The 25,596-nt window shown below is 33.7% G+C and overlaps 1 protein-coding gene across 14 annotated transcripts in view; it reads right to left on the reverse strand.

The window, feature by feature from the left end:
* RAPGEF2 (Rap guanine nucleotide exchange factor 2) overlaps positions 1 to 25,596 on the reverse strand; it is a 241,963-nt gene that overhangs the window by 91,940 nt on the left and 124,427 nt on the right. For 10 of the 14 annotated variants that reach the window (XM_047717785.1, XM_047717782.1, XM_047717779.1 and 7 more), the window contains 2 exons: positions 24,155 to 24,322; positions 21,613 to 21,630 (listed from right to left, as the gene is read on the reverse strand). In XM_047717785.1, the coding sequence (XP_047573741.1) occupies positions 21,613 to 21,630; positions 24,155 to 24,322 (186 nt within the window). Of the gene's footprint in view, positions 1 to 21,612; positions 21,707 to 24,154; positions 24,323 to 25,596 lie in introns of those variants that run through there. The other 4 variants (XM_047717786.1, XM_047717781.1, XM_047717776.1 and 1 more) reach the window with 2 other exon arrangements.

Here is a 25,596-nt window from a genome sequence, read left to right on the forward strand (position 1 = left end):
AAATCTAGCAACTTTAATAATTGACTTTGAAATTGTCAGTACTTGCTAATTTGTGTTTCTTGTCTACTTAAAACTACACCCATACTATTCTCTTTTCTTTTCTCCTCTCATTATCTAACGGCAACCACTCCCTGCCCGTGACTATTTTGGATCCTTCTCTCCTCCCCATCCCAGTATGCCCCTTTCATAGACTTGTTATATTATCCATATCCCTTCTTCCCTACATATATTCAACCTCTCCCTCACAACTAGCAGGTCTCTGCACTGGCTTCTAAATATGTTCAGGTCTCTCACATCTCAAAAACAAAACAAAGAACAGAAACCTTCTTTAGAGCCTACATTTTCCCATGGCTACAGTATAACTGCCTTCACACTAACTCACCTCATAACCAAATTTCTCAAGAATTACCTGTTTTGGCTTCTACCACTTTCTCATCTCACACACTTCTTCAATGAAGGACCATCACGGTCCTACTGTATAATTTATACATCTACGAGTTATCCTTAACACCTTTCTCCAAGCCCAATCCATCACAATATCCCATTTACTAAATCCTCTACCTTTTCTCAAACTTAAATTTCTCTTCATTTCTGCTATCATCCCATTCATTACTTTTTGCCATAAAAGTTGCAGAAGTGTCTTTATTGAACTGTCTGGATTCAATTTTAACCTCACCCACCCTATCCATTTAACATACTCTTCCTAAGATCTTTTAAGAACTAAAATCTGGTCATTTCAACCTAACCTGTTGAGCCTTTTTTTCAATTAAAACATATCAATGGCTTCCCATTGCTCTAGCATACAGACTAAAACTCCTTTTACAATGTGCAAGATTTGTAGATGGTTTTAGGAATTCTGCCATGCTTATGCCCTCCAGGTCACCTGCTCTTGTTTCCTTCAATGAGCAAAAAGGTCTTTCTACACAGTATTTCCTCTGCCTAGAACATTCCTTCACCCCCCATTTCCTGGTCCTTACTCCACCCCTAAAAACCACTGGTGAAATGCCCTCAAAGTTATCATGATATTGTGTATCACTTCCCTATGATGCTTATTACTGTTCTAATTTTACATTTCATCATGGAATTAGTTCATCGCGTTCGATGTGCCACTGTACTTGCAGCCCTTAGCGTGGTACACGTCACAGGCTCTTGCCTCTTCTGAATGAATAAAATCTTCAGTGATCAGGAATGGACATTAGCAAAACCACTTTGATCTTGTAAGCTAGTTCTTATCAAAATCCCAAATGCTTTTCTACCATAAACAAATGAATGATTTAAAAGTAAATGGCTTGGGACACCTGGGTGGCTCAGTTGGTTGAGCTGCTGCCTTCGGCTCGGGTCATGATCCCGGGATCCTGGGATCGAGTCCTGCATCAGGCTCCTTGCTCAGCGAGGAGCCTGCTTCTCTCCTTGCCTCTGCCTGCCTCTCTGCCTGCTTGTATGTACTCTCTCTCTCACTGACAAATAGATGAATAAGTAAAATCTTAAAAAAAAAAAAAAGTAAATGGCACTGATCTTTGACAAAGGAGCACGGGCAATATAATACAGAAAACACAGTCTCTCCAACAAATGGCACTGGAATAACTGGACATTCACATGCAATAAATAAATAAATCTAGGCACAGACTTCATACCCTTCACAAAAATTAATTCAAAACTATCATAAACCTAAATGTAAAATGCAAAATCATAAAACTCCTACAAAATAACAGAGAAAACCTAGATAACCCTGCATATGGTAATACCTTTTTAGATACAACACGAAAACACAATCCATGAAAGAAATAATTGTTAAGCTAGAGTTCATTAAAATGAACTTCTCCTCTGTAAAAAAAAAAAAAAAAAAAAAAAAACAATATTAAGAAAATTAGAAGGCAAGCGACAGATCAGGAATAAATGTTTGCAAAAGACACATCTGATAAAGAACTCCTAAAACCCAAGAGTAAGATAAAACTTGATGAATGGGCCAAAGACCTTAAAAGACACCTCACCAAAGAAGATATACAAATGGAAAATAAGCATATGAAAAGATGCTCCATGCATATGTCATCAGGGAAATGCAAACTAAAACAAGAGTGAGATACCACCCCATACATATTAGAATGGTCAAAATTCAAAACACTGACAATACCAAATGCTGGTGAGGATTTGGAGCAATGGGAAATTCACTCATTGCTGGTAGGAAAGTAAAATGGTACAGCCACTTTAGAAGACAGTGTGGTGGTTTCTTATGAAACTAAACACATTTATCATGTAATCCAGGAATCACACTCCTTGATATTTACTCAAAGGAGTTGAAGACTTATGTTAGAGCATCTGGGTGGCTCAGTTGGTTAAGCAAGCATCTGCATTTGGCTCAGGTTATGATCCCAGAGTCCTGGGATAAAGCCCTGCCTCAGACTCCCTGTTGAGTGGGGAGTCTCCTTCTCCCTCTTCCCCCTCTCCCTCCCACCTCCCCCCAGCTTGTGTTCTCTCTCTCTCTTGCTCTGCTCTCTCTCTCACACATAATCTTTTTAAAAATAAATAAAAACTTATGTTTATACAAAAAAACTACACAGATGTTTAAAGAGCTTTATTCAAAATTGCCAAAATTTAGAAGCAACTAAGATGAATTTCAGGAGATGAACAGATAAATAAATGGTAGTACAACAAGACAATGGAGTATTATTCAGCACTAAAAAGAAATGAGCTATCAAACTGTGTAAAAACATGGAGGAAACATAAATGTGCATTACTAAGTGAAGGAAGCCAACCTGAAAAGGCTGAATACTGTATGATTCCAACTATATGACATTCTGGAAAAGGCAAAACTATGGAAGCAATAAAAAGATCTGTGGTTGCCAGGGGTGATGAACAGGTAGAGCACAGAATATTTTTAGAACAAAGAAAATACTCAGTATGATATTATGATGATCGATGGATGTCTTTATACATTTGTCCAAACCCACTGAACATACAACATCAAGAACGAACCCTAAGGCAAACTATGGACTTTGGGTAAATGTGATGTGTCAATGTAGGTTCATACTGAGTTTAAAAACGAACCATTCTTGTGAGTGATGTTGATAATAGGGGAAGCTATGCATGTGAGGGGGCAGGAGATACATGAGAAACCTCTGTACCTTTCTTGCAATGTTGTTGTAAATCTAAACTGCTCTAAAAAATATTTTTTTTAAAAAATGTACATGGTATCAAAAGGTACAAGCTATCCACTCAAGTGTCCATCTATAAATGAATGTATAAACAAAATGTAGTATATACTTACAATTGGAGATTATTTAGTCTTTAAAAGAAATAAAATTCTGTTACAAGTTAAAAAAAATTAACCTAGAAGACACTATGTTAAGTGAAATAATCCATCCAGAAAAAGACAAATACCATAGAATTCCAATTATATGAAGTACCTAGACTAGAAGTTAAATTCATAGACCAGAAGGAGGATGGTGGTTGCCAGGGGCTGGGGGAAGAGGGTAAGAAAGAGTTATTGTGTAACGAGTATGGAGTTTCAGCTTGGGAGGATGAAAAAATCCTGGAGATGGGTGGTGGCAATGGTCATGTAACAGTGTGAATGTACTTAATACCAATGAACTATGTACACTTAAAAATGGTTAAAATGATAAGTTTAAATGTGGATATTTTACCACATGCACACATGCATGTGCGCACATGCGCACACGCACACACACGCAGAGTTAATGTGTTACCAAACCATTATCTAAATAATCAAGTTCTATAACTTCCATCCACCTAGCCCGTGTCTCACATGTCCATGTGACAAAAACTCTTCTCCAAGTTTAAGTCAAATTACTCCCATGCTGATAGTGTCTGACCTTACATGTGAAGGTTTGCCATTGCTTGCCTCTCTCTGAGAAAATGTGTCACTTCTCTCAAGAAGGAAGCTAAATGGGAGAACCTGATAGGTGATGTCAGAAAATCACACATCCTCAGGCACTACTGCTTTTCTGTGCTGAGACTTGGTGTGATTTCTCTCACAATCTGGCTCTGTGCCTACAACCTACATATCTTAAAACTCATGACTGTAATGCTGAAATTTTACTATTCCTACTACCCTGTACTTTTGAAACACAATTATGCCAGGCTATAATATGTCAAACACCACTTGAGAAATAAAATATAAACCAAAAATTTAAGAGAATCCCATTACAGATTTTCTACAAACATGAACTTATACTCGACCTTGAAGTAGCCTTAATTGGAGTTTTATTTGCTCCATTCCTTACCCATCTCAATTTAACGAATAGCATTAAATAGACGGCTAGAAAAAGGACCATGTAACAACCTTCTATCCTATGTCAAGAACATCTAATAACTTCTATCAGTAACAAAGATCCAAAAGATAGAGATTATGTTACTAGTTCAGGACACTACTTAATGTAAGGCCTTTCCATGCTAAATTTAATGCCATTGTATTCATTCTTATTTTTCCACCTATTGTGTTTGATTTTTAATTACTATGAAACTGAGAAAAAATGGACTGTTCTCAGTAATTATTAACTACATTTAGGATTATTATGTTTATTTATTTATAATATCTATACTGTTTATCCATAGATCTCAATGTGCTTTACATGTATTTTAATTAGGCTTGGTCATAACTCAAGGAAAGCAACTTATTCGTTTTTCATAGAAAATAAACTGTATAAAATTATAGGTTTGGTAGTTTGGAAGAATACAAAATAGAACTCCAGGTCTCTAATATCATTTACTTCCCTTATCGACCACTCTGTATCGATTTCCTCCTTATTCCCCCCACCTGAGAGGAAAAACCAAAGTGTTTTGGAGAGATTCTGCAGGAGAAGATAGAAGAATTTACTCTTTGGTATCTAGAAACAAGAAATTTCACAAATCTCATTTCTAATATTTTATTGTTCACCAAAGAAATGACATTTTAAAATGCTGTTTTTTCTATGGATATGCCAAACGAATTAAAGCACTAAGCCAATACAAAATAAAGTTATTGTAGGAGGTATAGTCAGAAGTTTTTCTTCTCTTCCTGAACCCAATATATCCCCCCCATTAGTACTATGATTTCAAAGGAAAAGTTGATTATCCAAAGATTCTTTATACCATAACTCAATCCTACATTTCACATAATCTTCTCTAGCCATCCCTAAATATATACCTCAGATACGTCTTCCCTGCACATCCTCCTAAAGATTTCGTAGGCAATTTTATTTTTTTCTACTTTGACCAAATAAAAATGGTACTTCATTTCATTATTACAAATAATTTAATTATGAAATACATGAAAGATACCAACACAATGCCTGACACGTAATAATTGTTGAGTAAGTACGGAGTTAAATTTAAATACAGGTCTCACAAATACTGGGAACCTGTTACTTCAATTAACACTTAGGAACACCAAACTAAGTAAGAGTCCAAAACTTTCATCCAGTTATAGTTCAAAGACAGGTTCCAAAGAAACCTCTGGGCATTCTCTTTTCTTCTCAAGTTCTTTTTTCTCTTTTCCGTGTTTTTAGTCACCTGGTACCCATATGACAAGTGCCCTCCTAATCACCATCACCTATTTCACCCGCCCTCAACCCACCTCCTCTCTGGTACCATCAGTTTTCCCTCTATAGTTAAAGAGTCTATTTCTTGGTTTCTCTCTCTCTCTTTCTCTCTTTCTTTCTTTTTCCCTTTGCTCACTTGTTTTTTAAATTCCACATGAGTGAAATCATATGGCATTTGTCTTTCTCTGACTTATTTCGCTTAGCATTATATTCTCTAACTCCATCCATGTTACTGCAAATGGCAAGATTTTATTCTTTTGATGACTGAATAATATTCCATTGTATATATCATATATATAAATATTCTACTTCTTTACACATTTGTCAATTGATGGACATTTGGACTGCTTTGATATCTTGGTTATTGTAAATAATGCTACTATAAACATAGGGATGTATGTATCCCTCTGAATTGGTGTTTTTGTATTCTTTGGGTAAATACCCAGTAGCGAAATTACTGGATCACAGAGTAAGCACTTGTATTTTTAACTTTCTGAGGAACCTCCATACTGTTTTCCAGAGTGAATGCACCAGTTTGCATTCCCACCAATAGTGCATGAGTGTTCCCCTTTCTCCACATCCTTGTTAACACCTGTTGTTTCTTGTGTTGTTAATTTTAGCCATTCTTGACAGGTGTAAGGTGATATGTCATTATAGCGTTGATTTGCATTTCCCTGACGGTTAGTGATATTGAGCATCTTTTTATGTGTTTGTTGCCATATGTAAGTTTTCTTTGGAAAAATGTTTGTTCTAGTCTTCTACCCATTTTTTAGTTGGATTATTCATTTTTTAGGTGTTGAGTTTTATAAGCTCTTTATATATTTTGGACCCTAACCTTTTTTTAGATATGTTACTTGCAAATATCTTCTCCCAATCCACAGATTGCCTTTTAGTTTTAAATTGCATCCTTTGCTGTGTAGGAGCTTTTTATACTGATATAGTCCTAATAGTTTATCTTTGCTTTTGTTTCCCTTGCCTCAGGGGACTAGAAAAAAGTCTCTGATGTCAGAGAAGTTACTGTCTGTGCTCTCTTCTAGGATTTTGATGGTTTCAGGTCCCACATTTAGGTCCTTCCTTCTTTTGAATTCATTTTTATGTATAAAGTAGCTCAGTTTCTTTCTTTTGCATGTTACTGTCCAGTTTTCCAACACCATTTGTTGAAACCGTTATTTTTCCCATTGGATATTCTTTCCTGCTTTGTCAAAGATTAATTAACATATAATTGTGGGTTTATTTCTGGGTTTTCTATTCTGTTCCATTGACCTATGTGTCTATTTTTGTGCTAGTACCATACTGTTTTGATTACCACAGTTTTGTAATATAACTTGAAGTCAAGAACTGTGATGCTTCCAGCTTTGCTTTTTCATGATTGTTTTAGCTACTCAGGGTCTTTTGTGGTTCCATGCAAATTTTAGGACTGTTTGTTCTAGTTCTGTAAAACATGTTTTTGGTATTTCGATATGGATTGCACTAATGTGTAGATTGCTTTGGGTAGTATAGATGTTTTAACAGTATTTGTTCTTCTAATCCATGAGCATGGAATGTCTTTCCATTTCTTTGTGTCATTCTGAATTTCTTTCATGAGTGCTTTATAGTTTTCAGAGTATAAGTCTTTCACCTCCCTGGTTAGGTTTATTCCTAGGTATCCTACTATTTTGGTGCAATTGTAAATGAGATTGTTTCCTTAATTTCTCTTTCTGCTACTTCATTAGTGTCTAGAAATGCAATACATTTCTGTAGATTGATTTTGTAACCTTTTATTTGAATTCATTGATCAGTTCAAAGTTTTTTTGGTGGCTACTATAGGCTATTTCTTTAATATAAAGAAAAGTTCCTGGTAACATACTGTTTGTGATGCCCTTGATTGATAATTGGAAAATTAACATAGTAACCCATCCATAATAAGTATGCCCAATATTTACATGATGCATGTTAGAAGAGAAAGATTAAAAGATAACATAAAATGGGACACATGCTGAAAAAGGAAATAAAGTAGACTGTAAATCAGTGAGAACTTCCAACATCAAAAGTGGGGCTTTTCCAATGCATATATTCAAAAAATGAAGAGATTGTAACAGCTAATTTAACATAGCTTATTTCATTTCCCAGAACCTACTTTAAGAAAACACCAGACATCAGCTTGAAATGCTCAGTTATAGAGGTGAAGTCCTTACACACTGGTACTCAGTGTGGGCTCCCAACTACAGTATTTCACAAGGCAATACTCCAAGTTCAATAGTAATTATTATCTTTATTACTAATTTGGCATGTAATTTATTCCCTTATGGTTAATATTTTAATGAGCACATGAATTATTAATTATCCCTCCATTTTTTTGAATAAAAGGGACTATTGATCACAAACTGGAATGTAGGTGAGCTGAAGGCAGGGGCCATACACTTTGTTTTTGATATTGTTAATGACAAATTATGCTTTATCTCTTATGCTTACCACACAGTAATTATTCAAGAGAAGAATGAATGTATAACTGATTCCACTTAAACTTTTTCAAAACTACCCTGTGAAGTATTATTACACCAGCTTTAAGATGATGAAACAGGCTACAGGATAATAGTATAACCATAAAAGATGTCCAATTTGTTTACCGACAAAATCAGATGTTTTAAGTAATTTGACAGGTGAGAAGACTAGGCTAAAACCAGAAAATTTAAATTTAACAGGGATAAATATAAACATCTACATGCATACTATCAAAATGTCACTTGGCCAATTACAATATAAGGGATATCAGCCTAGAAGAATAATTCACAGGGGTGGGAGGAGGTATGAAGCCTTACCTCTAAAATGGAGCTGACTAAAAGCTCCATATGACCCAATACAGAATACCTTACTACTCTCTTATAATCATGGATTACATCATCAGACATACAATGTCCAGGGCAAGAAAAACAAAGTTCTCCTATAATCTGCACTGTAGGGTACTGCAGGACCTTGTGTAAGTGGTAGCAACCAGTTCTAGACATCCTAACTTAGGAGAAATGATGAGTAACTGTAGTACTAAGAGCAGAAAACCAAGATGGTAAGGTGTTTAGGAAAGTACATAAGTTAGAAATGTTTAATCCAGAAAAGGCATAAGATCTCTTTATCTGAAGCACAGTTATATGAAAGTGGAATATGAATATTCATTTGTGTTGCTCTAGAAGAAATCTAGAACCATGAACTAAAATTATAGAGAAGCAGATTTCAGCTAAACAGAAGGAAAAGTTTCTTCATAATTAGCCCTTCCCTATAATAAATAATAACTGTTATGATTTACTAGACCCTTACTTTGTACTAGGCAGTAGGGTACAATTTTGACACATTATGTAAGGACTATCTTGCAAATATCAGTGCTAGTTATAATTAAAAATCTTACAGCAGAGGCTGAATGTCAGTGATTCTATAGAGAAAAATAAATTGTATTAAGTGGTTAGGAGATAACTAAAATCCTTTCAAGTTCTTAAGGTTATCTAACACAGCTATTCTTTTAAAGATTTTATTTATTTATTGTCAGAGAGAGCACGCAAGCAGGGGGAGTGGCAGGCAGGGCAGGCAGAAAGAGAAGCAGGCTCCCAGCTGAGCAAGGATTCTGATGCGGGACTCCATCCCAGGACCCTGGGATCAAGACCTGAGCCAAGACAGCCACTTAACTGACTGAGCCCTCTAGGGCAGCTATTACCAAACATTAGCTAGTAGCAAAACGGGGATAAAAGGGATGTTATGATAGAGAACAGAAGAAGAGAGACCCACTGAACAAAATAAATCTATCTTGTAACAAGATTTCCTGATAGTAACTATTCTTTTATTCGGAGATTTCTGTCTTCCTTATGTTGGCAGTTAGAGGGGAAATAATAAAATGCTCTTACTTTTTAAAAATTATGGTGCTAATTAGACCACAAATTAGAAGTTTTTTTTAACATCCTTAGCTCATAAATTAAAAATTGCCAAGTTTAGAAGAAGGAAAATGAAAGATGATTTTCTTAATGTTAGCAATAATTGATTAAATACTATACATAACTAATCAGTTTTATAAAATGTTTTTAAATCCCTTAATATTACTTATGTTTTCAGTATTCTTAAATATTACCAAAACTTACAATATTTTCTGTACAGAAGCAAACAATTTCATGACTTTATTTTTTCATCTCTAAAAATTATGACTACTTTCAGACAACTGTAAGTTGTTTTGATTCATTAAAAAGTCATACTTGCAAAAAAATCTTTCAGCAAGATTTGGCTTTTGTTACTTATAATATTAGTGAAACTAACTTAAAATACATTAATTACATAGTCACCTTTGCTACAAAATGGTACTGCTCAACAGTAAAAACCCATTTCTATATTGGAATGAAACTAAAGGTCAAAGAGGGGGTAAATGCTGTGCTTTACTAATGAGAGATACGGTTTGAAAAGGAAAAGTACTTGTAACAAAAATACTGATGAATCAACCAAAGCCTAAATTATTGCCCATATAATTAGTAATTATTTTTCACATTGGACATTCTACGCTGTAGCCTATGTCTTTTCAAGGTACTTAAACAGCAGGCATCTGAAGTGGCTGAATTATTTGACACACTTCTCTTTCAAATCAAATTTAAAGCTCAAGTAACGTAAAAGCAAAATATGTTAAGTTCATTTTTAAAAATAAATAATTTTAAATGTCAGGAATGGAAAAGCAGATGTCTAGGTTTGACTCTGAGTACCATAAATATTGAACATGTAACTTAATCATGAAAAAGAAAAGCATGCTTTTCTTCTATCAGTGGAGACACCATCACCTTAGTGTTTAGAACTACAGAGTTTAATTGACAAAATATATGAGGTAATACCTACCCAACTGGAATATATCGTAAGGATTCAACAAGGGTAAATTTTATTCTTTCCAAGATATTCTAAAAAGTCAGTTGCACTCAAGGTTTGAGGATTCCATTATTTAATACTGTAATGATGGCCGGGATTAATATCCTTGTACAGATATCCTTGTGTAAGAACTGTTAATATGCAGGTAGATGTATAATACCACTCCTAGAAATAGTAACACTAACTTTGTGAGTTTGATCCAAAGACACCAATGTACAACCAAGATGCTCCTGAGCACCTAACATATACTATACTGTGCAAAAGGTATACTATGGCATACGAGATACTATCTGCTTTTTCTAAATAGCCTTTTCTAAAGGCTATTTCTCTTTAGGAATTTAACTTATAACAAACATACTATCACTTTTAAGATCCAATGTCTTGGGTGGCTCAGTTGGTTAAGTGTCCAACTCCTGACTGCAGGTCAGGTCATAATCTCTGGGTTCTGAGACTGAGCCCCACTTTGGGCTCTGCACTAAGCGTGGAGCCTGCTTAAGATTCTCTCTTCCCTCTACCTTTACCCCTCCCCCCTACTCGTTCCCTCTCCAAAAAAAAAAAAAAAAAAAAAAAAGTCTTTAAATAAATATCAAAATGTGTAGGTTTTCATAATGGTTGAATAATCTTCATTCTAAGAGACAATGACAATGTTTATAAATGGAAGCATTAATCAATAGGCTTCACAATCAAGAATATAATTGTGACTGTCCCTCTATTGTAATTAAATGTATTCCAGACAGGAAATGCTTCCAAGTAAATTTGCCTGGAAGATAATTAAATATAGAAGATTGTCTCAATATAGAAAATATTTTAGATGCCAGAGAAATTACTTAAGCATTCTCTTGAAAAAGAAGTCAGCTTACAATATATGACCACATGAGCTTTAAAATGACAACATTCTTTTTTTTTTTTTAAGATTTTATTTATTTATTTGACAGACAGATCACAAGTAGGCAGAGAGGCAGACAGAGAGAGAGGTGGAAGCAGGCTCCCCGCAGAGCAGAGAGCCCGATGTGGGGCTCAATCCCAGGACACCGGGACCATGACCTGAGCCGAAGGCAGAGGCTTTAACCCACTGAGCCACCCAATCGTCCTTCTCATAAATCAATGAACAAAGCCCAAATTACACATCTAATTTTTCCCTCTCCTTAAAAGCTCTAAAAAGGCAAACAGAGTATTTTACCTACATATTTTAGTTGCACTTTGAAATTTTCAATTACCACCATTTTTAACATCCTTAGCTCATAAATTAAAAGTTGCCAAGTTTAGGAGAAGGTAAGTGAAAGATGATTTTCTTAAGTGAAAGATGATTTTTAAATAACACTCAATAATTAATTGTATATGTAAGACTATTATAATTGCCAGAATTATTCACAACTGGCCAGATGAATCATATTCATGGAAGATTATATCTCCTGGTTGTGCCATAAAGTAGCAGTTCATAATATCAACACATAACCAAAACTCTATAATTAAATATTAAACAGAATAAGGCAGTCACTTATTCATTCTACATTTGACCCCAAGACTAAGTAGTTAGGTTAGGAAACAAGAAATCAGGGATGAACTGCTGAACAGTGTGACTGACCTAAGCAAAATGTATTGTTCATCACATGAAATTGCTCACTAAAAGACTGCCTTACAACAAATGTACAACAAAACCTATTTTTCTTGATGGCTTATATTTTATAGGTTTTTCAATGACAAAAAGCAAAATAAAAATCTGTTGGGTCGGGGGCACCTGGGTGGCTCAGTGGGTTAAAGCCTCTGCCTGCAGCTCAGGTCATGATCCTGGGGTCCTGGGATCGAGCCCCGCATCGGGCTCTCTGCTCCACAGGGAGCCTGCTTCCTCCTCTCTCTTTCTCTGCCTGCCTCTCTGCCTACTTGTGATCTCTGTCTGTCAAATAAATAAATAAAAATCTTTAAAAAAAAAAAATGAGTGGTAAATTTAAAAAAAAAAAAAAAATCTGTTGGGTCGAAGTTTAAAAATATGTGCCATCCAACCCAGTGGACTTGTAAGATGAAAAACAAAAACAAAAACTCTAAGATATTAATATATTATACCCAAATGACTGCAAAGCATGGTATTTACAATAAAGGTAAAAATACAGTAGGGAAGAAAATGAGACCACTATAAAAAGGAGACATTTCTCCATGTGAGAAATGATACGCGAATCTATAGTAACCACTAACAGCATAAAATATTCATGTGGACATTTCAGCTTTCATTAAGGGAAACCCACCCACAATTTGAAATCTGTGGAGCAGGGACATTTTCAGTCCCTTTCCAAAGACAGCTCTATCCTGTCAGATATTTTACTTTAGTAGTTGATTACTGAGTCATATTGAACCTCTGAGCACAATCAGTGGTAAACCACACTTTGTGATGACAAAGGAATGTGGCCCTTAATGTCTTAACATAAACAGAACAAGTGGATGGAAAAGATTGAAGGCAGACTCTTTATTTGAACACAAAACAAAAAGAGTCAGTAGATAAAGGTAGAGAGCAAGAACATAGGTACTCAAAGTAGAGGAAAACAGAGAAAAGAATCCAACTCTAAAAAAATAGTAAGTGGAGTTTTGAGAAGAAAAAGTTTTAAACATACTGCTAGGTTATTTATTTATTTTGTACTATCAAGCTGAAACAATCTGTAATAAATTGGATTAGATTATCCTGAACATTAACTATGAATCAGTCACAGGATGTTGTTAAAACTATCCACGGTGATCTTTTTTTTTTCTCCCTGAGGGTACTGGGGACGAGGACCTAAAACTAGTCTTATTGATATTGGCATAAGATCCCAAATCCATTTTTAAATATTATCTAACAGACATTTTACAGTTATCATTACTATACTTTCACTACCATAGAAAATTGGACATAAGCATTTTAAGTATTTTTTAATTCCACATGATTCATAATAGGGAAGGGGTGTTTAGCCTTTTTTTGGGGGAGATGGTGAGTGGATAAAATTCCGAAAGGGAAAAAAGCAATTTTCTTTTTTTAAAGAAAAACATTTCTAAATGAGAAATGCTCAATAAATTAAGTAAAAATGTCTATCTTTAAAAATCACTACAGTAACTACAAAATGGATTGTTGGTAACCATCCAATATAATTAATACATTTAAAACACAATTATTTAATGTAAAGCATTTTAAAATTCTTCTGATTCCACTCAAAATTAGCTTGGGATCTTTCCATTTTCTCCCAGGATCTATAAAGGAATTAAGCAGCAAGGAGGAAAAGGCAGTAGTGAGAAAAATCATACAGGAAACAAGGTTAGGGTCAGCTTCATAGGTATGGGACCTATGAAGTCACAAAGGACTCTGTTCAGAAGGGCCTCTGCATTTAGGAAAACTATTTTTACTTTAAAGAACAAGCAATGGACAAACTACGACTATTCGGTAGTAGGTATCTGGCAGGTATCTTCTTAAAAATGAACAAACTGAGCCTCTCACTTCAAGGAAAACAGCTGATAGTACTTTGTTTGCCAACGACAAAATTTTAGCTTTCAAGTAAAAATCAGACTTTTGCAAAATTTATATCCAACACCATAAACCTGACAGCTTCCCAATAAGTGAGGCTTTTTTAGTGAGACTGTAGTGATGACATTAATAAATGTGATTTTTAAAATACTGTATAACATGCAGTGACAACCTAATTTACTGACCAACGCATGATGTTACAAAAATCATACATAAGTAAAAAGACCCATGGGTAAGTAAGACCAATGGGCTTTAATAAAAGAGTAACTTCACTGACACAGCTTTACATTCTTTTTTTTTTTTTTAACTTATTTGACAGAGAGAGAGAGAGAGATCACAAGTAGGCAGAGAGGCAGGCAGAGAGAGGGGGAAGAAGGCTCCCCGCTGAGCAGAGAGCCCAATGTGGGGCTCGATCCCAGGACCCTGGGATCATGACCTGAGCCAAAGGCAGAGGCTTAACCCACTGAGCCACCCAGGTGCCCCACAGCTTTACATTCTTAATGGCAACTAAATTTTTAAGAAACAACCATGTGTCAAATTTTGGTGAAGTATATCAATAAGATTATTTGAAAAAGCTGTTAAAATACCACTGCCTTTTCCAACTATCTGTGTGAGGTCAGATTTTCTTCATATACTTTTCTATACTTGAATCAGAAGAGTATATCATAACAGAATGAATACAGAAGTTCATTTGGGAATCCAGCTGCTTTTATCAGGCCAAATATTAAACAATTTCACTAAAAAACCTTTATGTAATATGTAATAGGTTACTTAAGAAATATTTTTAGATTTCTCAGTTTTAATTTCTAGCATGGCAAACAATGATACAGATAACTCATACAAGCAAAAGCTTGTTGGAGCTCTCAAAAAGTTTTAAGAGTATAAAGGAGTCATGAAATGAAAAACTTTGACAACTACAGCTCTAAGACATGAACTAGAAAATAATCAGCCTTTTTGCTCTTTTAAAGATTACACAGTTATCAAACATCCATAGATTCCTTTAAAACAAAATTCTGTATTTACATGAAATACAACTTCAGCTGAACCCTCTAACAGCTTAATCTACTTGCGGAATGATTAGTTGCTTATACTCTTCTGGTCTAATTAAAGTTAGGAAAATGGTTATATGAAGGAGACCTAGAAAGACTGAAGCTATCAAGTGCTCATCAATAACTCCCACTGTCAAGGGCATCAATATCCTCAAGAATATCAATAATGCCCAAGTATTCTCTACATCCCAGTTAGCTGGGATGCTCATGCTTATGTCACAAATTAACAAATGGCAAAATGATCTTTTTTCTCCAAAACTTCCTGAGTACTCCAAAATTCCTGATAGAGCTTTTTTAAGGCTCAGTTTAAAAAACTATATAAAGAAATGGATAGAAAGTAAAAGTATGCTAATAATTAGTGAAAGGAAAATGTTACAACTTCTTCTTGACATTTTAACTTTATTTTCTAACATTTGCAAATGGCTTCTGGATTGTACCAAAACCACAAGTGACCAATTATCATTACTATCCTCACAGACATCTAAATAAAAATCAGGACAATCTGAATATTTTCTTTTTCATCCTTGAAAATCTTCCCTTCTCAATCAGTCTGCCAATCAGTCATTCCAAGGAGCGATTCATAATTCAGATTGGCTCACTCTACTGTCACATCATTTCTCCTCTAGGCTAGCAATTCCAAATTTACACTACATCCCTATGTTGCACTTCAAAGAGAGAAAGGAAGACATAAGAAAAATAAAGGACTACTTGATCTTGTACTATGCCCATAAGAAACTGCTCTAATATAATTACTCAATAGATTCTTAATTATTTTTTCCAAAATATCTCATTTTTCAGCCTCTGTGTAATTTAAACCACAAAGGCTATTAGGTACAATGTAAACTGTGTATGTTCAAATCAGTCAAAAGTTTACTACAGATATTCTTAATACTACTGAACTATCCATTTAAAAGTGGTTAAGAGAGCAAATTTAATGTTATGTGTTTCCTACCTAAAAAAAGAAAAGAAAAAAGAAAAACCACTGAATTATGCACTTTAAATAGGTAAACTGTATGGTATGTGAATTATAACTCAATAAAGCTATTATTTTTTAAAAGTTAAGTTTGCTCTTAATCAGTTTTTTTTATAGCAAAGGTTTGAAAAAAGGTTTACTACTGTGATATGGATAATGATTAATTTTTCTGGACAGAATAAGGGGGAGATCTCGCATACATAAGTATGTATAACATATAGTAGGCATTTTAATGATTAATTTAAATATTTCCTTTCACAAGTGACTTAAACCTAACACCTATACACCGAATACAAAACTAGAGTTTCTTCCAGAGTATCTTCTAGCTAACAGAAAGGCATTTCTAGCTAATAATGCTTTAACACTGAATTCAAAATCAAAAGAGAACATTTCTAGTCATCTGATATTTCAAACAGTGAAACAGACAACTTACTGATAACTTAATTGTAAAAAGATCAATTCAGCACTGTTAGGAAATAGGCCTGAATATCAAAGTAGATTTTCCCAAAGAAAAGAGACATTTTTCAAAATCAGCATGTAGCACTGTAAAATCTCACAAAGAAAAAAATCACATAAGAAATGAAACAGTCTAAGATGAAAAGGATCTTTGCTGTTGAGACTAAAAGCTAAATTTTAGCCAAGTATATTTAAAACATATACAAGCACAGAGAGCCACCAGTGTTCACAATTAGAGGCAAGACAAAGTAGCAGTGGTCTTTTTGACAAATAAATTGCTTGAAATATTGCATGACTTGCTACACAACACCCTTATTACTTTCAATCTCCAAGTGCAACCAAAAGATGGGTCCAATTATGACATCAATACAAGCTTTCTTTCAAAATGGAATGAAAGAACAGTAAATCCCAGTGGACACGGGAGTTCTGCAGCAGAGATGATGTAATATATAAAAATAGACATCCTCCAACAGAAGCTGAAACTTGGGTAAACAGCACACTGCATACTATTCTCAATTGCCTTGCATGAATGTGCAATGCATGCTGTTAATAGCGCAAGACAAATCATTTCATGTTTTAAACTACTTCCTGATTTACATTTCAATTTCGATATACACGCTATAGTATAATTTCCTAATCTGTATAAATTAAATGAACATAAATACCTGGTTATAACTGCAAGGAAGAAACAATCCCCCCAAAGCAAGGAAATGGAGCCCACTGCAGCAGTTTTTCCACGCTGCATTTTGTTAGAAATTGCAGCACATATGGCACAGAACTGTTACGTCCACCTATTGTTCAAAGACCTTTCCACAGGGAGCATTCTGCAGGATTTTAAAATGCAACATCATCTAGGTAAAGAGGAACCAGTAAACCTGCTGATAATGGGTGTGAAAAGCAAAGAGTATTTTGATACTCTAAGACTCTGATGCCAACATAAAACATCAGGCATGCATACAGTAACTAGGATCTAGCAAAACTTGTGCTTTTTTTAATATACACATCACTACTATCTAACACTCTCTCCACACCTCTCTTTTACATTCTTTATCAATTCAGTTTTCACATTTCCATTGGGCTTTCCTGGATTGAAGAATATTTCACTTTGAGCCAGGATATTGAGAAATTTCATGCCTGATTTCTCAAGTGCCCTGTCTATGTGCCTCCACCGTACCTAGAATTCCCTATATTTTAGTTGCACATTTATTTATCTATATCCCTTATGAAACTAAGAGAACAATAAGGGCAAAATATGCCTGTTCAGTAGACCCTTATAGCCCTTGAGCCTGGCACAAACCTGAAACAAGGTGGGTATTTGATAAATATTCATTAAATGAATAAAATATGTAAATGAAAATACTGAGTTTTCCTCTCTATAATACAAGAAAGAAAATACACATATTTTCTGAAACTCCACCCAATTACAATTCACAGAGAGTCACTGATGATATTACTGAAGACAAAGACTTTAGGTTTAATTAAGTAAACAAATGTCTTTCGGATTTAAAGAAGAATGAAATATCAAAATAATTAAGAAATTTCCCCTATATGTGAATATTTTCTACATAAGCATATCAACAGATTTTTAAAATACCATTATATAAATAAATCAGTCAGGTGTAGTATGATGTGAACTGATTGTTATAAGTTAAAATGCTAAGACCTTAATATTCTAGGAAATTTAGTAAATATACAAGTCACTGATATATTACACAAAACATATTCTCTTACTGTTAAGCAGCTAATATTGAATTAAACTAAGACTTCAGTAAAAAATTAAATAAAAAGCTGAAAAAGCAAAGCCAAACATGAGTGAAAACACTATTTCTAATGCAAGAACAATAGTCCATGTCAAAAAGACTGTTGTCAAATAAAAGTGCATAATCACACAAACACTGTAATTTTTCATTTGTTTCAATACCCAACAATTTTTGAAACTAACCAAACCTACCAAGTAGTCCTTAACTGAAAATGAAACCAACTTAAATCTATCTTTAAAAAAAAAATCTACTTCAGAGAAATATAAGATATAACCTAGGAATGATTATATAAATATTATTAGAAATAGAACTTGCCTTATATTATTTTAAAGAATAACCTTATAAAAAATAGGACTCATTTACATAAGCCTCATGCATGGATCAATCTTACTACACTGGTGCCACGTTTTACAGATATTATATTATCACTGACTGTAACTCAAAATTTAATCCCATTATGTTAATATTACATTGTATTCAACCTACATTATATTAACTTAATTTTACACACTATTTTTATTACTTTTTATGCATCTGCACCAAGAATTTTAAACTAAACCTAATCTACTGAAAAATGTAATACATAATTATTAAACAGTGCTCTGAAGTGTATATTCATATTGTAGAAAAGGACTACTAATGAAATGTGTGGGAGACATCTTTTTATATGATCAACTGGTTTCCATTACTTCAAAAATTTTGCATTGATTGAAACTTTATGAATATGTTTTATGTTATATTGTGTTCAAATCCTCCTAATTCAAATTTGCAAACAGAGCCATTCCTTGGGAAAATATCCTTTGGGACAAGGTGAGTGTGCTTACACCTGATCAAATAAAACATTCCAAGATTAAAACAACAAGAAAAACACAAAATTAAAAGTCACAAGGCCATCTTGGATTTTGACTGTCTCTTCTCATCCTAACAATTACTAGTCACAGACATTTCCAAATATTACTTGAACTAAATCAAATCTCATAAAATGTTTAGCTAAGAAGTTATGACAGCTGAGGAATACCAATCCTTTAAATATGTAATCTACTTTTGGGTTTTTTTTTCCCCATGTTTTACAAGAGATCACTTTCCTTCATTGAGTTTATTGTATTTTGCAGTATAGAGTGATGTGAAGAGCTTTGACTCTGGAGCCAGACTTCTGGGGTTAGAATTTTGGCTCTATTACTTACTAGCTGTGTGTCCTTAAACATATCCCCTCATCTTGTTCTTTCATTTCCTAATCTGTAAACTATAGTAATAATAATCCATTCCTCACAGGGTAGTTATGTATACTAAATGACTTAATTTATGTGAAATGTTTTAGAACAGTAGTACATACATAGATAATACTCTATAAATGTTTGCTAATTAAACTATTAAAAAAATAGAGCCATCTGTGGGGGATAAGTAGGAATGGGAAGTGGAATGTCAATCAGAACTTCAAAGCATCAAGAGCATTTCAATCCTTTTAGCCTTGCTAGACTGAAATGTCTGTTGGTTCATGTAAACTCCATGGTATAGACAGGACAAGTTTTCTGCAGTCTTCAGTCTAATATCTCTGTACAATTTTGTTTTTTCTAAACTGAGAACAGGGCAGAGCTCTCTTTTTATTAAAATAAAAAAAGAAATATAAGATGACAAAACAAGTATGTACCAGTCTCCCCATCACTGCAATCAGGTAAGTTAAGTCCTCCCCCTAAGTATCTTCTAGAATAAATCACAAACTCCTGGAATAAATTGCCCGTAAATATAGACAGGCAGGGTCTGTAATTTTGGGTAAAATAAACAAAGGTTTTTCCTCTACCCTACTCTGAACCCAGAGACAAAATAAACTTGTCCCAAGTCTAAAGTGACTGACCCCAAATCTTCCAGCCTCTGCCAAGAACCTTATCTACTACCTGCCTCTATTTTCATTATCTACCTTAAGACTGAAAATCATGCCACATCCTCTTTTCTGGCAATATTAAATACAGCCTCAACCTCACAGCATCAAAATGTAGGAAAATGGTAATGAAAGCTATCTCCCATATCCCCTTCTCACTGCATTTTAAAATGCTTATTATTCTCTCTGTAAACCTCATATACTTGCCTTGGAAAAATGTCTTGAAAACACTCCACATGGACTATTTGAGTACTCATGTTTCTGAAGAAAATTATTATAATCTGTTTTAAATTACTGTAACACATCTAATTTTAAAAAATGTACATAAAGTATATATCATAACTCAGTGTATATTTTCAATTCAATTTCTACTTCTAAATGGGAATTAGACTAACTAGTAATTTTTCATATTAAAAAATAGAAAGATTAATTATGTACTGATATATCTTTTAAAATATTAAATTTATATATGTTTAGAGTATACTTTTACCAGATAAAAGTCCAAAACACTGATGAAATTTTTAAAAGTATATAATTACATGAAAATTTTATTAAAGTTACAAATAGTATGAAAATGTTTAAGATTTATCATATCATCTAAAATATAGCAGTGCTTCTCAAGTACCATATAGCAGCCATGACACCTGTGACATTTTAATATGCATTCTCTTGCACAGAACATAAAGTTACTGCCTCATTTTATTTGAAATTCTATACAAATATTTCATTATTTCAGGCAAGTTTACTAAAACAGCCAAGGATATTATTATATTGACAGCAGAGTTCTTCTAATGTCAACTAAATCATACATGATCTTTTTCCTGGGCAATAAAAAAACACAACCATAAGATTCTACGAGTTACTTAACCAATTCCTCTCCAGAGATAAAATTAGTTTTCCTTCCTTTACTCCAAATTCCCTGATAACCCCCAATCTGACCCACCATTTCAAGAGTTAACACTGAAAATCATAAATTAGTCATGTGTTGGCATGAAAGAAATGAGCGAAGATATTATTATAGGCTTCTAGAATGAAATAAAGCATGAATTCTGGTTAAAAATAAAGTGCAAATAAGAAAACACAAGCATTTTTAAATTCTCATTTCCTTTTGACTAAGCCTTTATTCTCTCTGACTAAAATTTTACTAGTACTCTCCCAAAATGCTCTCATATTGGGATTCCTGAAATTTAAAGCTTTTACCTACACCATTTAAAATGTAAATTTCTAATGGATTTCTCATAAGCTTTCACATAAAAAGCAATTAAATTTCCATTATGTCTACCTATCTTTTCCTCTTCATTTCTTTACTTACAAATCACGTTAGTTAAGAACAGTGCTTCCATTCATTCTTTAAAAAAAAAAAAAAACTAAGTAGGTTGCACTTAGGTGGACCTACAGTAGACAAGGTGGACAATCCATCACTACACCTGCACAAATTAAGAAAACTGTGCCATCACTTAAACCACTAGCAGTTTTAAGAGATTTTACTGAATCAGGGCAAAATACAAAAGAACAAGACCAAGCCAAACATATCAATATTATAAACTCATTAGTTACAATGCAAATTCACAAATAAACTTAGGTTAGTATTAGGAGACCACACACAAATTACAATACCTGAGATTTAGTGCATTCCTTTGAGCCAAAATGAAATGAGTGCCATAAAGGAGGAAAGGAAAAGATGAACATTATCAGACATGCTATAGTATATCTGCCAAAACGAAGATAATGTTAAAATTATGTTAAGAATGACCATATAGAATTGGCTGTATGCATAATGTTCTCTAGCCATGCACTTGAAATGCACTGGAAATCATTTAAAATCACCTGTGAAGTATGACCATGCATTTTCCAAATAAACTTTTCACCCTCAGTCCCACTCTACTACGGTTCTTTCAAAGGGAAGTATTTCTGTTAAGAATAAGTAACTATAACTTAGGACTAATAAAGAATAATAACTTTTATTTCATTTTTTATCTTGTGGCACCATATACACAATAAAATTTTGCTGTTTTCTATACTAAAATCATGTAGTTAAGTGAAATAATATTATAGAAGTATAATAAAAACACACCTTGCACACACAAAAAAGGATCCAATATTTTCAATCATGACCATATTGCTACCAATCTGAACTCATTTAGTAAAATTAATACCAACATGTCACATATTAGTAAGCTATTAAATGATCTATTAGTAATCAAACTAAATTTTTCATCCTAGCACTGAATACTCCCTAATAAAAGTACTTGTTGACCAGGTAAGATATTTATTAAAACCATCAAATTATGGGGCACCTAGGTGGCTCAGTGGGTTAAAGCCTCTGCCTTCGGTTCAGGTCATGATCCCGGGGTCCTGGGATCAAGCCCCGCATGGGGCTCTCTACTCAGCAGGGAGCCTGTTTCCCCCTCTCTCTCTGCCTGCCTTTCTGCCTACTTGTAATCTCTGCCTGTCAAGTAAATAAATAAAATCTTAAAAAAAAACATCAAATTAAAATAAAAAAGTAATCTAAGAATAAAAAACCCTGCACACTTTTTTTTAGATCAGACCAAAAAAGGGAAGTCACATAGGGAAAGCGAAATATTTCATAAAGGGGGGAACAAACGGGAATAAAAGAGAAAAACAGTTATAGGTTTCCCCCAACTTAAGTGTGAAAAACACTACTATAAAATTAAACCAATCAGCTTTAACACTAAATTTTAAGTAATTCACACTCCCACTATTTTAGTATGGAATCTGATTAGGAAAAATTCCAGAGAAGAAAGAGTATTAACAATATTAGCATCAGGCTAAAATAATATATGGAACTATTAATATGTGCCACTATTTTTAATCCAAATTTCCTTCTTCCATGATGCTATATCAACACTAAAAATACTACCTTCTTTTACAGACAATGATAACAAAAAAACCTTTCATAGTTTTTTTTTTTTTTTAAATACCAAGTCTCTCCAAAGGACAAACAAAGCTCTCTTTATGATGAGCAAAAAGCTACCCTTTCCAAAGGAGTTCAATGAAATGATTCAACTATAAAATTCATGTTAAATTAAAATAGTGCATGGGTAGTGAAAGGAGTAGGCGGGTAGCTGGTGGTCAAACTGCTTAAATATTCATACACAAAGAGCTCTCAGAAATAAAACATATGAAGTGTAGGTATAAAGTCTATCATATCACCAAAAGTTACCAAAAATTCAGTATATGATTTTAAGTCTATATATTTTCCCATGTATTTTGCACTTATTTGCAAAAAGAAAGAAAGTGCTGGTAAGCAAAACAAATGAGAAATGTAAAACAACGGTCAATTACCTATTTTTAGGTTTTTCCTATTTTTATTTTAAAATTAATTTCACATATAATGACTGCTTAATTGTATTTATGTATAGACAAACCATCTTGGACTCTATTATGACATATATAAGAACTCATATTACTTTCTTTTTGAAAACAGAAATCCTCAAATATATTCTCAGGGGAAATGAGCATAGTGCAGCTAAGCAGAAAGAAAGGAATATGAAAAATAAGGTCCTAAAACTGACTTTCCTGGGGTCTTGTACAAATCACTCATTATCTGTGCAATGGTTTCTTCAAACATAAAAATACTTTGTCAAATATTTATGAAATAAATGATGATCGAGTGGGCTACAGCATTTAAGAGGAATTTTGAACTGATCAAAAATACTTCAGACCATCTTTACATCGGGATTTTAAAAAGCATCACTTCAAATTATGCTGTCATTTCATATTAAAAATAAAAAAAAGTATCATGTAATAGTCTCACAGTGGTATGTAAAGTATGAAAATAACATGTGATTTTTATATATCTACTTTTGAAATAAAAAGTAAGTCTATGCTAATCATTTGGGGTAGGAGCAGAGGGAGTTCAAATTTTAGATTAAGGTAAGAACTTAAAATATCCCAGTTACAGCTGCATCGCTGATCACAAAGTTAATCCTCAGAGGACATTTTAAGAAATAAAAGGGCTAAACAATGTCTTTTGATATCTTATTTCAATGCTCTTTCAAACTATTCATACTGTATGTGTTTCCAGCACAGATCACAGAAAGGAATTATTCAACTAAAATAGGAAATGCACATGTCTTCTCACAAAACTCCCAACAAAAAAACTAAAGATTAAAAATTTTATACTTTAATAACTTACCGTATGATAACCTCGAGGCAAAGGTGGTTTGCCCACAGGATAAGGATCCACAGTGTCAATGATTGTTTGTCTTTCACCCTTCTGGTTGATTTTTCTAAATCTCCTTCGAGATTGTCGATGAGAAGCTTGACGCTGAAAATATTCTTCATTTTCATCCATATAGTCCACCTGAAATAAACCCCCCCCAAAATTTATTTCCTCAAACACAACATTCCATATTAAGGTCAGACGCAGAATAAAACTTACAGATAAATCCATATTCATTCATTTTGCAAGGACATTTGTGGACAAACTATCATGACAGACTGTCTCTGAACTTCTCTGGAACTAATTGGTTTTGAGTAACTTTTCTTTTATGAAGAAGCATTTTCAGTTCCACTTAGGACAATATGAGTAACTTTTGAATTTCCTGCAGTTTCAAAGGGAAGGATATTTTCAGTAATCATTGTGCTGATTTATTAGTGAAAGAACTCACAGGATACATTGCCTCAAAATATGAAAGCAGCCGCCCCATTGTCCTAACCCTGATGTATGTGAGTAAAGCTGTAAAAAACCCCTAAATCCCAAATGACTCAAACAGGACTGCTAGAAGAATGGCTCTGGTAGGTTACCTAAGGGTTTCTCTTCCTACTTTCAATCTGTAGATTCAGTTTCTCTTTTTATAAATAGAATTATTTTAAAAAATCCTCATTTTCAACATTTTAGGAACTGATGAATGGACTAACCAGAATAGAAGTTATCTTAGGTCAATCCTCGTCATACTTATATAACAAAAATGTGATTACTTACAATTAAAGCATACCAAGATTCTAAGACCATTTTCACACTGGCAAACCTAGGAGTTTGTATAATGGGCAAGTATAAAATCCTCAAAGAATTCTGAAGATCAAAAGTCCCTTAGAGAAACACAAAATAGCACTAACAGGGGCTAAAATCTCTAGGATATATCTAAAATGCTTTTCAAGACCTGTTGCAGTAAGCTCCTATGTAACCACCCACATTTTTCCAATCCTAGATCTTTACTCACCATCATGCTACTTTCTCACTGAAGAGTAAATTTTGTGAAATTTTACCACAGGTTTTCACTACCTTTGACAAGGAAGTTTTCATTCTGATGAATTCCTCTCCTACATCATAGGGAAAAACCCTAAGTCTCCTCTGAAAATAGACTTACAGCTTTCTACCAAATACTTTACTAAATGTGAATAAAAAGCTTTCACCATCTTGTATATTACACCAGAAAACTGGGGAGCTAGTATGCTGGTTAGACACTCTGTTGAAATCTTTCTCTCTCTTTTTAACTGAATTGTAGAATTTTAAAAACATACTGACATAGGACATACACAAAAAAAAACAGAAATTGATTTCCTTATGTTAACTGTTGCCTGATTATATACCACTATGACTCATCTGAACTATTTCATTCATTCCAATTAATATTT

Source organism: Lutra lutra, chromosome 2, assembly GCF_902655055.1.
Source record: "Lutra lutra chromosome 2, mLutLut1.2, whole genome shotgun sequence".
NCBI lineage: Eukaryota > Metazoa > Chordata > Mammalia > Carnivora > Mustelidae > Lutra > Lutra lutra.